Raw genomic sequence first — 14,362 nt, 5'->3', positions numbered from 1 at the left:
GTGCCTTTACAGCAATGACTGACATTCACCCATTCACACATTCACACACCGAAGTCAACCACACAGGGCGACAGCCAGCTCATCAGGAGCAATTAGGGTGAGGTGTCTTGCTCAAGGACACCAGGCACTCAGCTAGGAGGAGCCGGGGATCGAACTGCCAATCTTGCGGTTGCCAGCCAAACACTCTACCTCCTGAGCTAAACCCCCCCCCCCCTATCTCAGGATCTCAGTCAGAGCGAGCACGATTTATGGGTGCTGGTCACATTTGATCTTCTTGGGCTGGGACTGAAATGTAATATGAAACATGTATGGGTGTTGTCCTTGAGGTCCGTGTATCTATTCTGTCGGTTCAAAGAGGGCCTTGAAGATTCAACAGGTTCCTGCTTATCAGGTTAAATCTCACACCGTTCTAATGAGCACAACCAGTGATTTATATGAGTTCAGTGAAAAAGTACAAGTCTAAAATGAACAAATTAAAAGCCAATTCTAACAGGTCTCTCTAGCTTTTGTTGTGTCAAGTTTCTTGATGCTGTGATTATCCTTGAGGCCACAACAGGTACTTTTATACAGTGTATGTCAAATGTGTCAAATGTTAAATTCCTATTTTGTACTGGTGTCAATATTACAACTACACTTTATATTAATAAAGCCGTTGTTTTTATGTTTTAATTTTGAGCAATCTCTGTCAAAATAACTTCCTTCAGGATTAAATCAATTTTGCCATAACTTGTCTATTGACCAGTCAATAAATTGCCTCATAATTTCAGCTCTACAAACGGTTATCACTTATGTATAGAATGTTATATCCCAGCTGTCATCTCCTAAATGATGAAGAGAATGCCTCTGCATTTTAATTAATCAGAGCAGTTTTGATTACTCTTTTTTTTTACCCGTCTTTCTCAGTGACCCATGTTTTTTTCTTCTTCTTTTTTTTTACTTTTAAAATGTTCCTGTGTTTTCTATTTCCCATACTACCCGCTTCCCTTTGGCCCATCCCGGTCCTGGCTTGTGTGCATGTTGAGTAGGGTATGGTTGGCCTGGTTACCGGTGGTGCGTCCGGTTTGGGCAGGGCCACTGTTGAGCGTCTTGTACAGAACGGAGCATGCGCTGTGATCCTGGACCTGCCCTCCTCTGATGGACCAGCTCTGGCAGCCAGTCTCGGGGAACGCTGTGCCTTCGCTCCTGCAGACGTGAGTCCAAATATCACTCAAGCTTATCACTTGTCAAATCAATATGCATGTACACCACCTTTCAAAAGTAACAAATCAGCTGTTGTATTGATCTTGTACTTCTTTCCAAAGAACCAAAGAATGAGTATCTTTGATGCATTTTCAAGATGTTTGGTGACATTAATCTTGTCTTGCCTTGTCATTGTTCAGGTGACATCAGAGGCAGACGTGCAGTCAGCAGTGTCTTTGGCCAGAGAGAAGTTTGGAAAGCTGGACCTGGCCGTTAATTGTGCCGGTATCGCAGTCGCCGTTAAAACGTATAACTTTAAGAAGGACGTCCCTCACAGCCTGGAGGACTTCCAGCGTGTAATCAATGTAAGGATTTATGAAATGATCTGATGCATACAACATGAGTAGAAAATTAAATACCAGTCACAGCTGTGCGACTAAATACATTTACTCAAGTCCTGCAGTCAAGTACAAATTCTAGGTTAGTTGTACTTTACTTGAGGATTTGCATTTTATTTTTTCTACTTGAATACTCCTTAGAGGTAAATACTGTACTTTTTACTACACTACATTTGTCTGACAGCTTAAGTTATTTCTCAGATAACAATTTTAATTCCTTTCTGTCCAGTGAAAACCACGTATCGACAGAGATTGATGTTAAATGTTTGTGATAAACTTAAGGATTAAGTTTTCCTCTTTAAGGATTAAGTTTGTCCTGTTAGTTAAACATAATAATTATTCCAAAATACTCTTGGATCAGCAGAAAAATGCATTGTGGAAAAAGCTGTTTTTCTGTGAAACAGTGTACTTTTTTAAAGCTACCTGGCTCTCATAGCTTAGCGACGCTACAAACGGCTTAATATCGGTCATTAACCTCATATGTTACAGTAAAACAATGTTTTACTGCACAATGACTGCTTTTATTAGTAAAGGATCTGAATACTCCATCCACCTCTGGACCTTGCTCTGTGCGTTTTTTGCAGGTGAACATTGCAGGAACCTTTAATGTAATTCGTCTTGCTGTGGGTGAGATGGGGAAGAACGAGCCCGATGCCGATGGACACAGAGGATGCATCGTTAACACAGCCAGTGTGGCAGCCTTTGATGGACAGGTCGTTTGAAATCTATACAAGCATAAGAGAAATAACTGAGTCGTCGCTCTGTTTCTCAACTTTTTTTTGGCTATCTCCCCCCCCCCCCCTCTTTCTCCTCCAGGTCGGCCAAGCAGCATATTCAGCCTCCAAAGGTGGTATCGTTGGAATGACCCTTCCCATTGCACGAGATCTAGCACCCATGGGCATCAGAGTCCTCACCATAGCCCCCGGTTAGTGTGAGGGGTGGGACGGTACATGAAAGTCTAGGTTCAGTTCAGTGTGAGTTTGGTACAGCAGAGAACAAAAACCAAATGCTTAGGGATAATTTTCCTTTCACATGATACCAGTATCTTCACTCTAGCTTTAAAATGCGAGACAATACCATCTTCAATAGGCCGTCGCCATTCGCTTGCATAGGTGAACCAGCCATTTCAAAGAGAGATGTTTGATATATCACAACTTTGTTTCATGCATATTACTGAGAACATATACTTTATGAATGAGACCAAATGAATGCATTCAGGCAGACCCTTGTTTTTCAGTAAAACAAATGGAATATACGGCTACAATTATCAGAAAGATACAAACATTCAGGCTCCCTCATGTGGTGCAAAGGTACAGATACAAATAAGACTATGAAATAAATTCTGCAAATTTATTTGGCTACCCTGGGAGAAGAAAAACCCCCTGGGGCCCAGTGTTGACTGATATATGGCGTGCAGGTTCACCAGATACCTGTTCAGCTGGGGGAAAAGGCAGCACAGGAGAACTAGGACTGTCAAACCTTGCTGCAGTGAAATGACAGGTTTTGTAAAGGGAGTGGTGCTAGGTACCGCCTTTGTCCAGAGGCCGCCAAAATCAACCCAAAATGAAAGTTCCTCGTAGGATTTTGAATGCAGGACTTGTACTTGTCGTGGAGTATTTTACGTTGCTGTATTGGTACTCTTACTTGAGATTTGAGCACTGATTGGAAGGGGACATTATTTTTTTATTGTGTCTAAATCTGAATTTTCTCTCTCATCTCCCAGGTCTGTTCTCCACTCCCCTCCTGGCTAGTCTTCCAGAGAAGGTGCGCTCCTTTCTCGCCCGCCAGGTGCCCTTCCCATCTCGCCTGGGAGACCCCGCTGAGTTTGCCCACTTGGTGACATCACTAGCTGAGAACCCCATGATCAACGGAGAGGTCATCAGACTAGACGGAGCCATTCGCATGCAGCCCTGAGAGAGCTGGTGTGTGTCTGTGTGGCCAGGTTAACAAAGGGTGTTCATCACCTGCATCCAATTAACAGAACTCTTTAAGTGTGGGTGTGGCTGGCTGCCTGGTGTAATTCTATTGTAGAAAGCTGCATACAGCAAATATAAACTGATGAATCCCCCGAACACCATTTAATCAAGTTTGCCTGTGAGAATGTGAGAGAATGTGTGTGTAAAATGTCTGTACACCATACAGAGCATTGCTGAACTTTATGCACTCCTTTGGTTGTTTTATACACTAATCCAGATTATAATAAACCTCCAGATGGTTTGAATTATATATTCCAAGAAGACTGTTTTGTTTTACAAGTCTATAAAGTATAGAATTTCTATTCCCCTACAGTTTATGAGAGTGCTGCGTAAACGAGTCCCCGACAGGTGCATCTTCACGTGGATATTAAACATAGAATGCAAACAAAGGGACATTAATCTCAAAGATAACTAGAGAAAGATGTATCCAGTAAAGACTTTTCTATGTCGTTCAAGTTCCCCTCAAGATGAGCGTTCCATCCTACAGAGTCAAACTACATTTGTCAAATACTTCTTTTTTCTAATCACCAAATGTGCGGATCTTATTTCCTGCCAAAAAAATCCTTCATTTACAAAAAAAACTGTCCTGCTGTTACAAAAAATGTATATGCCAATATACATAACAAAGAAAAGTCTGGAGTAGTTGTCCCTCCACAACAGCAGGTGGTGCTCTGGGGCAATTTAAACTCATCCAAAGCAGTTTAGGCTTGGCTTGTGTTGAGGATACTAATGTAATCCTAACTTCCGGGTTGGACTACAAAAATAGTTATCCCTGTAGCACTCTATAATATTATATTTCTTTAATCTATAAGGTCTGGAGTGAGTGCCTTGTCATATTACCCCCACAAGGTGGTGCCAGAGATTCCTGTGTCGTGAGCTGTAGCCAGACTGTCTGTCACAGCATTCATAGATGAGTATTATTACTCTGATAAGCATACAATTTCTCACTTTATCGTGCATGTTATCGATCTGCTATAAGCAAAAGTATTGTTTGTTTACATTGAAGCTTACACATTACCATTTTTCTCTCTAACACATGCATACATTCAAACTGCAAGCTGCAACATCAACACAGACAGGAAGAAGTGTTAGAGATATTTATTGTCAGCAAACCATGATAAAGTTGTAGCCTAAGTGTAGGACAGTTCCATCCTTTAGCTTACCAGACAAAAACTTGCAAAGAATAGTTTATAATGTTCAAATACGACATTAAACTGCTGCTTTTACATTCATGCATTAGTGATTATAATCTAACGATTAATATGTAATGGTGTCATTTTAGTAAAGCATTTTAAGTTTAATTCAGAAACATGGCACATTTCAAATGCAGTTACAATCACTGAGTGAGTGCTGTATTTGGCACAAAGCAACACTTTACCATAAATTGAATTCAATTGTATTTCCAAAGAGAGACACGCTAATTTTACGACCGAAGGAGATGCCTGTTCCCAGGAGCTTTGCCTCAAAACATGCAACTCCAACTTCGATGCCGGTCTCAGCCGACAAACCGACTTTAGCTTTAAATGGACCAGCAGAGGCTGAAGCGCTGGCCACTTCTGCTTTAATAAAGGCTTTGGCACTGAGAGATGCCGTGGTGGCTCCCATTGCAATGGTGACATTGGGCCCTTTGGCCTCGGCCTCAAAAAACGACCACTCAGCTCGGGCACGGCCCACCCCTGCAGAGGCGAACATTCCTGCCTTGGGAAAGCGTTTACCAGGTTTATTCACATGTCCATCTGCGTATATATCCGCTTCTTTATAGACTTTACCGGAAGCATAGGCGTTACCCTCCCGGTCCCAGGTGTCAATCATCTCCACCAACCCGGCCACACCACAAGAAACTTCTGCACCTGCTTTTATATTTACACGGGCTGCAAACAAAGAGATGGTACATTTAATCTCAAAGACAACTAGAGAACAATGTTACAATGTGAATAAGATTATATTCTTAAATATTACATTACACTGATTTCATTACAGAAATACCATATTATGGTGAAGGGCATTTTAGGAAAATCATAAGACTATGATCCTTTTCCAAAACTGTAAACTTCTGTTGGCTGGTGCTTGGACAGTATTATTTTGAATCACCAAAACATATTTCAATACATTTTCATTTATTTATTTTTATCTTCTTATTTTTTTTTTTTAACCATGAAATCCCTTGAGGGACATTTTTTTTGTTCGTAACCCTCTGATGTAATGTTATGAGTATCAAGTTGGCCTTGATTCTCATAGCATTACATTTTCTCAAAATATTAAAACTTAAATCCTGAAATATCATTGTAATCAACAGCCCAGTGGAGTAAACATATTTAAAAACATACTTACCATCACCTCCTATGTCTGAAATAATTAAAAGATGGAAACTTAGATATTTGCTTATTGAGACCAGTTAATGTTTTCTTTTAAAAACCATTAAGTCACATTAAACATGTCATATTCACATTGTTAGAACTTCATAAACTTTAGATTAACAGACTTCAGATTTTGATGTCTTTAATCAGATGTTGGCCTACCTGGCATGTTCCGGCTGTATTTTAAACCCTGAAAGTTAAAGAGGAAAGGTCAGCAGCAGATCAGAACTGGAGTTTCTCTGTGGAAACTGCCTCAAATGGAATTAAATAAATTATGCTAATGTAAATAATCTGCATAGTTCTATGGCAAATTATATTGTGGATTTTGTATTTTGTTTCGTTGTTTTATAACATTGTTCGGCAATATTTGGTCATCAGTGTTAAAACAGCAAAGAATGTCATCAATGAAGTTGGTCAGATTTAAACATTAAAACTAGACAAGATGCCAGTACTAGTGAGATATGAGTAAAACAAAAAACAGTCAATTCAATCCAAGTTCAAGTTGCTGATACATACTGGACCCTTGAGCTTCATCTTCCCTGAGTCAGCGATCCAGTACTAGTGAGATATGAGTAAAACAAAAAACAGTCAATTCAATCCAAGTTCAAGTTGCTGATACATACTGGACCCTTGAGCTTCATCTTCCCTGAGTCAGCGATCCAGTACTAGTGAGATATGAGTAAAACAAAAAACAGTCAATTCAATCGAAGTTCAAGTTGCCCTTGAGCTTCATCTTCCCTGAGTCAGCGGTCCAGTACTAGTGAGATATGAGTAAAACAAAAAACAGTCAATTCAATCGAAGTTCAAGTTGCCCTTGAGCTTCATCTTCCCTGAGTCAGCGGTCCAGTACTAGTGAGATATGAGTAAAACAAAAAACAGTCAATTCAATCGAAGTTCAAGTTGCTGATACATACTGGACCCATGCACTTCATCTTCCCTGAGTCCCTCTCCATTTAGAACAGTAAAACTAGAAAAACATATAACATTTAATCAAACGGTCCATTCAAAATATGAATTGCTGATACATACTGTGACATTTGGTATATATTGTACGTTATAAAAGCATGTGTAAATTTAATAAACTTACCAGAAGGTATGTATAGGAGATGTGTGTCAGAGAAAGAAAGTAAAAGTAAGAAAACGAAACGGCTCTAAACAATGGCAGGAAGAAGGTGTTGGTCATATTCCTGCACTGTCAACAAATATAGCAGCTTCTCAAAGCTGCTATATTTGTTGAGAGTGCCAACTAGTCCCAACTAGTCATATTTATTGCCATTTAAACGGCTTCAGTCAAACTATCCAGCAAGTTTATTGATGTTTGAATAAACATTTATTTAAATCATATAATTGCATGAAATATTGTCAGATATATTGGTGAAAATAAAAATCTGTTGGGCAAACCTATGACTCCCACTGACACCTGAGTTTAGGGTGTGTCAAATGTACTTAAAGGAGTAGTTCAGAGAAGTTACAGAAGTGAAAGTAGACGCTTAAGGGAAATTGTAGGCTTTACACTAAACCCATGTGTGTGCGTGTGTGTTATGAAGTGGGCTATAATAATTAGAAACACTACACCACTATCTAGCGGTGAGAAGTGAGATCAGAAGTGATATCCATTCCATTGATCCAGCGTTTTATGGATGTAAAAAAATGCTCAATAGTGGAGCGTGCAACAAGCATAGAAGATTGAAGTTAATATAATGTTTTCTTGTCATGTTTTAGTATCTTACATGATGAGACTCTCCCTACATATGTTGTGGCTCCCCCTGTTGGTACGCGTTGTGCTCTCCACCTATTCTTAACCCCATCCGTGTATATTGATTGTAATGGCATGTGGTAATATGTGCAAATAGCATTAGTGCTCTTTTCAAAGCTTCGTCGTGGACAACCGGGCGTGCTTTAGGTTCTTTTGAAGAGGTTTCTCCTCTCATCCAAGAGGCTCCTTCAGTCCTGACTGGCTGGTGGGCAGTTGAGGTATTTTACACATTAATGCCACAAACACAACACACATACAGCTTTAAGTTACAAACAAACAAAAAAAACTAAATGAGGAAGGAAGGAGAGTAGAGTTCCTGCTTTGGCTATGAAGACGGAAGAGAGGCTGCATTTAGCCATCAACATCAAACATGAACGTCCATCACAGCTTGATCTGCTTCTTCTTCCTCTGTGAGTACATTCACTTTCTATTTCTATCATTCTCTCGTTTTACTGTTCTTTAAATTTTTCACTTAAACTTTAAACAGCTTCTCACGGTTGGACTCTCTTTTGTCATGTCATCAGTTCAGGACATGTGTCGTGTGTCAAGTTGTTCTAATAAATCATAAATAATGAATTAATTGATTAAAATAAATAGTGTAAAGGAGCATAGCATATTTTGATTGAAGTATATGATGCCCATCCTCTGATATCCCATAAGCTGTTGCAGCATTTTTTGATTTGATATAATTAATTATTCAGATATGGTGCTGAATATATATATATTTTTTTATAACACATTCATACTGCATGCCAAAACTGCACGGATGTGTTCTATGGGAACCCCATTGTCTCCTCTACTAGAAATACCACTGTGTAGAAATTTCTGAGACATATTGCATCACCATATGGTAAAAAAAACATTGCTCAAATCCCTGTTGTATACAATCTGATACTTGTCTTCTGCCCCCTGGTGGATACCTTTTGCACTACAATAATTCTGATATCACAGGGTACAATCCAAAATGGCTGAATCCCATCAGCTCCCAAGTGGTTGTGTCAGGGAGAAGCATATTGCTATTTTGAAGACTTTATGGTGATATTTTATTTTTCACATTTACAAATATTTCAAAATGAGAACTTACTCCGTTTATAGTAAAAACGTTAAACGAGAATATTTTTTATCAAATTTAATACAGCAGGTACAAGTGGAATTTAGTGGTACATTTATTTTGTGCAATATATAGTCTTTCTTGGTGTAATATGCATTATGTCTACTATAGTGCATAAAACATTGTTTTGATACATCAACAAACAAAAATCAATGAACAAATTACAGATTGAAATGTGATGTTTAGAACAAATAATTTGACTCAAAATTGATAAACCTATATTTTAGATGGCTAAAATGTAATCAAAAATCACAGACTGGTTGAACAGGTCAGTTTATCCCAATATGACTCTGTGGATCTGTGTAAATGTGAAACTATTCAAACAAACCTTACTGGATGTCCAGATTATAACTATTGATTGTTCATATTTTCCGCAGCACTGCGGGACAGAAACACTGGTGTCATCAGTGCTGAAACCAGAATCCATACAGGAACTGAAGGAGGAAACATCACAGTTGCATGCTCTTTCATTTTCTCTGGAAGGACGAAGATCTTCTGTAAGGAAGAATGTGAAGAAAGAGACTTTCTCTTACAAACGGAGGATGTAAAAGCTCAGAGTGGCAGATACAGCATTGCATATGAAGAAGGGAATTTTCCAGTATCTTCCACAATTCTGTATGTGAGCATCACAAAGCTGACTAGGTCTGATGCAGGAAAGTACAGATGTGGTTTGCACAGATCTCTTACACCCTCGCCATCGTACGATAAGTTTGAGATCAGAGTTAAAGACGGTGAGTTTCCTGAGAGCCTTGGAATGAATTGTTTACTGACAGCTGCTCTTGTTTAAAATAACTTAAGATGTTTAGTCTAATGATTTTATTAAGAGCTGCGTATTTTCATCAGGGCTGCACGGTGGTGTAGTGGGTAGCACTGTCGCCTCACAGCGAGAGGGTCCCGAGTTCGATTCCCGGGTCGGGCCCGGGTTCCTTCTGTGTGGAGTTTGCATGTTCTCCCCTTGGGTTCTCTCCGGGTTCTCCGGCTTCCTCCCACAGTCCAAAGACATGCAGGATGAGGATAGGTTCATTGATGACTCTAAATTGCCCGTAGGTGTGAATGTGAGCGTGAATGGTTGTCTGTCTCTACATGTCGGCCCTGTGATAGACTGGCGACCTGTCCAGGGTGTACCCTGCCTTCACCCAATGACAGCTGGGATCGGCTCCAGCCCCCCTGTGACCCTAAATACAGGATAAGCGGTAGACGATGGATGGATGGATGGATGGATATTTTCATCATTGTACAACCTGATAAATGCTCCTCTTCAAATGTCGCTCAGCAAAGTCCAGACTCTTCTCTGTTCTGGCGCCTCAGTGGTGGAACGAACTCCCGACTAATGTCAGGACAGCAGAGTCATTTGCCATTTTCCGAAAAAGGCTCAAGACTCACCTGTTCAGACTTCACCTCGACTCTACATAGCATTACCCACTGACCCCCCCCCCCCCCAAAAAAAAACACCCTTACCTATAGCTCTCTGATCATAGCACTGTTGCTCTTAACGTACTACGTTACTCAGATGAGGACCTAACACTTGTTCTTTTTTTAGCTCTTACTTCATCGGCAATGATACGTTGTGGTTTCTTTGTTTCCTTCTTTTGACAAATGTACTTATTGTAAGTCGCTTTGGACAAAAGCGTCTGCTAAATGACCTAAATGTAAATGTAGATGTAAATGTCTTCAGACCAGCAGTTTTAAAATATCTGAAAAACTCAGACTGTCACTTCTTTTCATGTTTCACAACTCCAGTCTCTTCAGAACCAAACCAGACTGCCCAACCTGTTTCAACATGGGTCCCATCAACCTCACCTGTGACTACAACACAGAGTTTAAGCTCCACACATTTGTCAGCCTCCCCTACCAAGCAGTCTGACCAGCAACAGACAACGCCAGCCGCAGGTTTAAACATTTGTTTATTTCAACAAAAGTATTGATACCATGATGCAGGCTCTGAGCTCTATTAATAAATCGTAAAATGAACTTGTTCCTCAGCCCAAACAACCGCAGGTGTGCTGCTATATGTAGGTCTGACTCTGGCCGTTATGCTCATTTTATTATCAACGGCTGTGCTGATATTCTGCAGGAAAAGGGCAACTAAACCAAAAGGTGAGGCTACAGGGAACACGCACACATAACAAGGCAACTGAACATTTCAAACTTATATCTCATGAAGAAAAGAGAAAAAGGCACTTTTTGAATTGAAAGCGAAAACCTGCTTTAAAAAGTTATTAGTAAAGTTAGTAAATTGTTCTAGATGTTGTCACACCCTATATGCAAACTAAGCTGAACTTCGAACTATCGTTTTATAGTGTTTTTTAAACACTGAGTTTATTCTGCTATCAGGATTCTATTAATTTTCATTCTACTATTATCTCATCACATCGAAATGTAAGTGATTCCAAAAAGTTTTCAGAAAGGCTGTTGTATAGATTGTGAAACTGAAGTGCAATTAATAGAGAATCTAGATAGCAGAATAAACTCGGTGTTTAAAAAAATGTAAACTAATATAATCTTCTAGAACAAAAAAGGAGTCCCCTGGACAAACAATGGCTATCAGTTATTGGTCTCTAGGTTCACAGCTCATTCAGGCTTGGTCAACTGAACATGCTGATGATTTCCCCCCAAAACTGATCAGTTAGTCTGGAGAGCCACATTAGAGCACAGTCACAAGAAACAATGCCGAGTCTCTTAAAGAGGAGCTGAGGTCTGAGAAGAAGTCGTAAAAAGTTTTTTTTGGCTGTATGTTTTTCAGAGCCTATCGAGGAACCTGAATACGCTGATGTCACAGTGGTGAGTTTGAGGAAATCTGACACATCTCCAGCATCATTGTTTGTGAAACCAGCTCATTTTTATACAAACCTGCTCCCCTCCTGCAGGTCAATCGAGTGTACGAGGATATCAGAGAGGAGGACAGACGATGCACCAAACCAAAAGGAGTCAAAACCACCGACGAGTACAGCCTCGCCACTTCCTTCCTTCAGAAGGATGTAAGTTAAAACTATGGTGGGATTTAGTTATGTTTTATGCTCAGAAAACACATTTAGGACATTATATACATACATTTTATGTAAGTATCTGCATATACTGTATGTATAGATGGGAATATGTATGGGATTGAATGTTATGTGAATATATTAGCATGAACATTATATGATGGATGTGTGTAATCCAGGAACAGATCCTTATATCCCTATATATATATATATATATATATATGGCTACTACTAAAATCACAGGTGATCAATATTTTAGATTGTTTACATAGTGGATAGTGGTTTCTCTCATAAAAATAGCTTTTTAAGTGTTCATTTCCATTATCTGGGCGTTATTATATGAGACAAATTGAAATTGTATTTAATTGTACAGCAGATGGCATAGTTTTGTAGTGGCAGGAGATTTCAATTGTTGCATCGAAATACAGAAATACAGTTCAATACATTTGAACACAATATCCTGCAAACAGTTTTCACGAGGCAGCAGATACGCTGAATGCTGATGTTGACAAACAGCCTTTGTGGTTAATTTTGACCTCTTTGTTTTATTGCAGATTGAAGATACTTCGAGTGAACTCAACTACACTGAGGTGAATTTCTCTGTCGCTGCAGCTGCCTCGCTAAACAGCGCCCCCTATGGTGATGCAGCACATAATGTTGTCTACTCTGTTCCTCGGGTAAAAGCAAACGCAGACGCTGGCCATGCAAAAGACTCTTCGACCACTTTATACTCCACTGTTACTTTACATTAGCTTGAAGGATGTTAGTAGCCTAACTGTTTTCTTGACTTGTTCTGGTTAAACTAACAGCTAACAGTCAGCTGTAGCTTACCGTCACCAGTTGGTTGATTTTGTTTTAAATGTTGTGACTGCTTGGGAAAAAGGGAATCTATTTGGGTATTTGAAGATTAGCTTATTATTGCATATATATATATATATATATATATATATATATAGATATATACATGTATGTGTACTGATTTCTGTCTTTGTTCAGAATCAGCAGGAGCGTCAAACCACATCTTTTGATCGTGAGTTAACATTTTTTGAGATGTAAAGAATTGTACAAAATAAAAGAAGTAACTGAGACATGAGCAAGGCCTTTTTGGTTTGTGGACACGCATCGAAGATCAGACTCCCTGCTGACTAGTGTCACCTAATTTGCTTTGAAGGTGCCACTACAATATATATATATTAATATATATATATATATATATATATATATATATATATATATATATATATATATATATATATGGCGGGGTGAGAGTGTAGGTGAGAGGCCACCAAAATCTGACTGCCTGACAATGCTACCTGGGGAATTTCACCCCAGGAAATATCTTATGGAAATCTGCCAAGACCTCAATTACATACGGCAAACAATGAATCACTGAAAATGTCTGTTGAAAAGGGGGTAAATAACTCAGGGAAAATTAATCCAATTATGAACATAGAAGAATCTTATTTAAGTATTCTTTGGTGAACAGTAAAATTGTGTCTTTTTGAAACACATTCAAAATCAACAAGAGTGGAGAGAAGCCAGCTAAAGGGAGGCAGCCTACCGGTACTTAAGGAGGTGTTCCAGGAGTGCAACAACTTACCCACCACCTGTGCTCACACCAATCACTCCAAACTGTGCACGGTTAGGGTCAGGGTTGGGGTCGAGCTTGCTTTACAGGTCTCGGACCAGCGTTTAAAACTGCCAGCAGACACCCACTCACTGTGCCAGCTGGTACTACAGGCCTCGGACCAGTGTTTAAAACTGCCGGCAGACACCCACTCACTGTGCCAGCTGGTACTACAGGCCTCGGACCAGTGTTTAAAACTCCCAGCAGACACCCACTCACCGTGCCAGCTGGTTTTACATGCCTCGGACCAGTGTTTAAAACTGCCAGCAGACACAAACTCTTGGTGTCAGCTGGTTTTACAGCCTTTGGACGAATGTTTAAAACTGCCAGCAGACACCGACACACCGTGCCAGCTGGTTCTACAGATCTCAGGCCAGCATTTAAAACTGCCAGCTGATAACCGTGCACCATGCCAGCTGGATTTACAGGCCTCGGACCAGTGCTTAAAACTGCCAGCAGACACCCACTGACTATGTCAGCCGGTTCCACTGGTCGTAGACCAGCGTTTAAAACTTGCAGCAGACAACCAATCACGGTGCCAGCTGGTTTTACGGGCCTCGCACCAGTGTTTAAAACTGCCAGCAGACACTCACTCACTATGTCAGCCGGTACTACAGGCCTCGAACCAGCGTTTAAAACTGCCAGCAGACAACCGCATACCGTGAAACTGCTGTTACAGGCCTTAGACTAGCGTTTAAAACTGTGCCAGCTTGTTCTACAGGCCTTGGAGCAGCGTTTAAAATTCCCATTTGACACCCGCTCACCATGATATTTGGTTCTACAGGGTTAGGGGGTTAGGGTTAGGGTTAGGGTTAAAGTTATTTCTTTTTTATTTTGGCTGTATCTCTGGAACGGTATGTCGTAGAGACACAGGCTAACAACTGGTGTGTTCAGAAGGGTCGATTTAGGTTAGACAACATTCTTTTCCGAGTCTCTTCGACCCTCTCTTCCCGAGATCTAAGCAATAATGTGAA

General features: G+C 40.1%; 3 protein-coding genes across 4 annotated transcripts; 2 read left to right on the top strand and 1 right to left on the bottom strand.

Moving 5' to 3' along the window:
* The first annotated feature begins 1,004 nt into the window (after positions 1-1,004).
* LOC311017280 (3-hydroxyacyl-CoA dehydrogenase type-2-like) lies at positions 1,005-3,512 on the top strand. Its single transcript, XM_084015531.1, has 5 exons — positions 1,005-1,190; positions 1,380-1,544; positions 2,162-2,290; positions 2,394-2,502; positions 3,301-3,512. Exons 1-5 carry the CDS (start codon positions 1,029-1,031, stop codon positions 3,489-3,491), a joined length of 756 nt encoding a protein of 251 aa, XP_083871657.1. The 5' UTR covers positions 1,005-1,028; the 3' UTR covers positions 3,492-3,512.
* Positions 3,513-4,413: 901 nt separating this feature from the next.
* On the bottom strand, positions 4,414-7,027 carry LOC311016714 (uncharacterized protein). 2 transcript variants are annotated; one of them, XM_084014611.1, is made up of 6 exons: positions 6,998-7,027; positions 6,825-6,877; positions 6,534-6,575; positions 6,073-6,100; positions 5,885-5,899; positions 4,414-5,424 (listed from the first exon to the last, which is right to left on the bottom strand). In XM_084014611.1, the coding sequence occupies exons 2-6, from the start codon at positions 6,861-6,863 to the stop codon at positions 4,928-4,930; spliced, it is 621 nt and encodes a 206-aa protein (XP_083870737.1). In that variant the 5' UTR covers positions 6,864-6,877; positions 6,998-7,027; the 3' UTR covers positions 4,414-4,927. The 2 variants fall into 2 exon arrangements, with proteins under 2 accessions (XP_083870737.1, XP_083870738.1); XM_084014612.1 differs by lacking the exons at positions 6,534-6,575; positions 6,825-6,877; positions 6,998-7,027 and adding an exon at positions 6,427-6,475.
* A 908-nt stretch (positions 7,028-7,935) lies between these two features.
* LOC311016639 (uncharacterized protein) lies at positions 7,936-12,824 on the top strand. Its single transcript, XM_084014477.1, has 7 exons — positions 7,936-8,076; positions 9,155-9,508; positions 10,518-10,667; positions 10,761-10,874; positions 11,521-11,558; positions 11,645-11,755; positions 12,316-12,824. The coding sequence occupies exons 1-7, from the start codon at positions 8,037-8,039 to the stop codon at positions 12,511-12,513; spliced, it is 1,005 nt and encodes a 334-aa protein (XP_083870603.1). The 5' UTR covers positions 7,936-8,036; the 3' UTR covers positions 12,514-12,824.
* The last annotated feature ends 1,538 nt before the right edge of the window (positions 12,825-14,362 follow it).

This window comes from Eutrigla gurnardus (assembly GCF_963514095.1).
Source record: "Eutrigla gurnardus genome assembly, chromosome: 8".
In the NCBI taxonomy this organism is placed as follows: Eukaryota; Metazoa; Chordata; class Actinopteri; order Perciformes; family Triglidae; genus Eutrigla; species Eutrigla gurnardus.
This window is presented reverse-complemented; position numbering and strand designations above follow the sequence as displayed.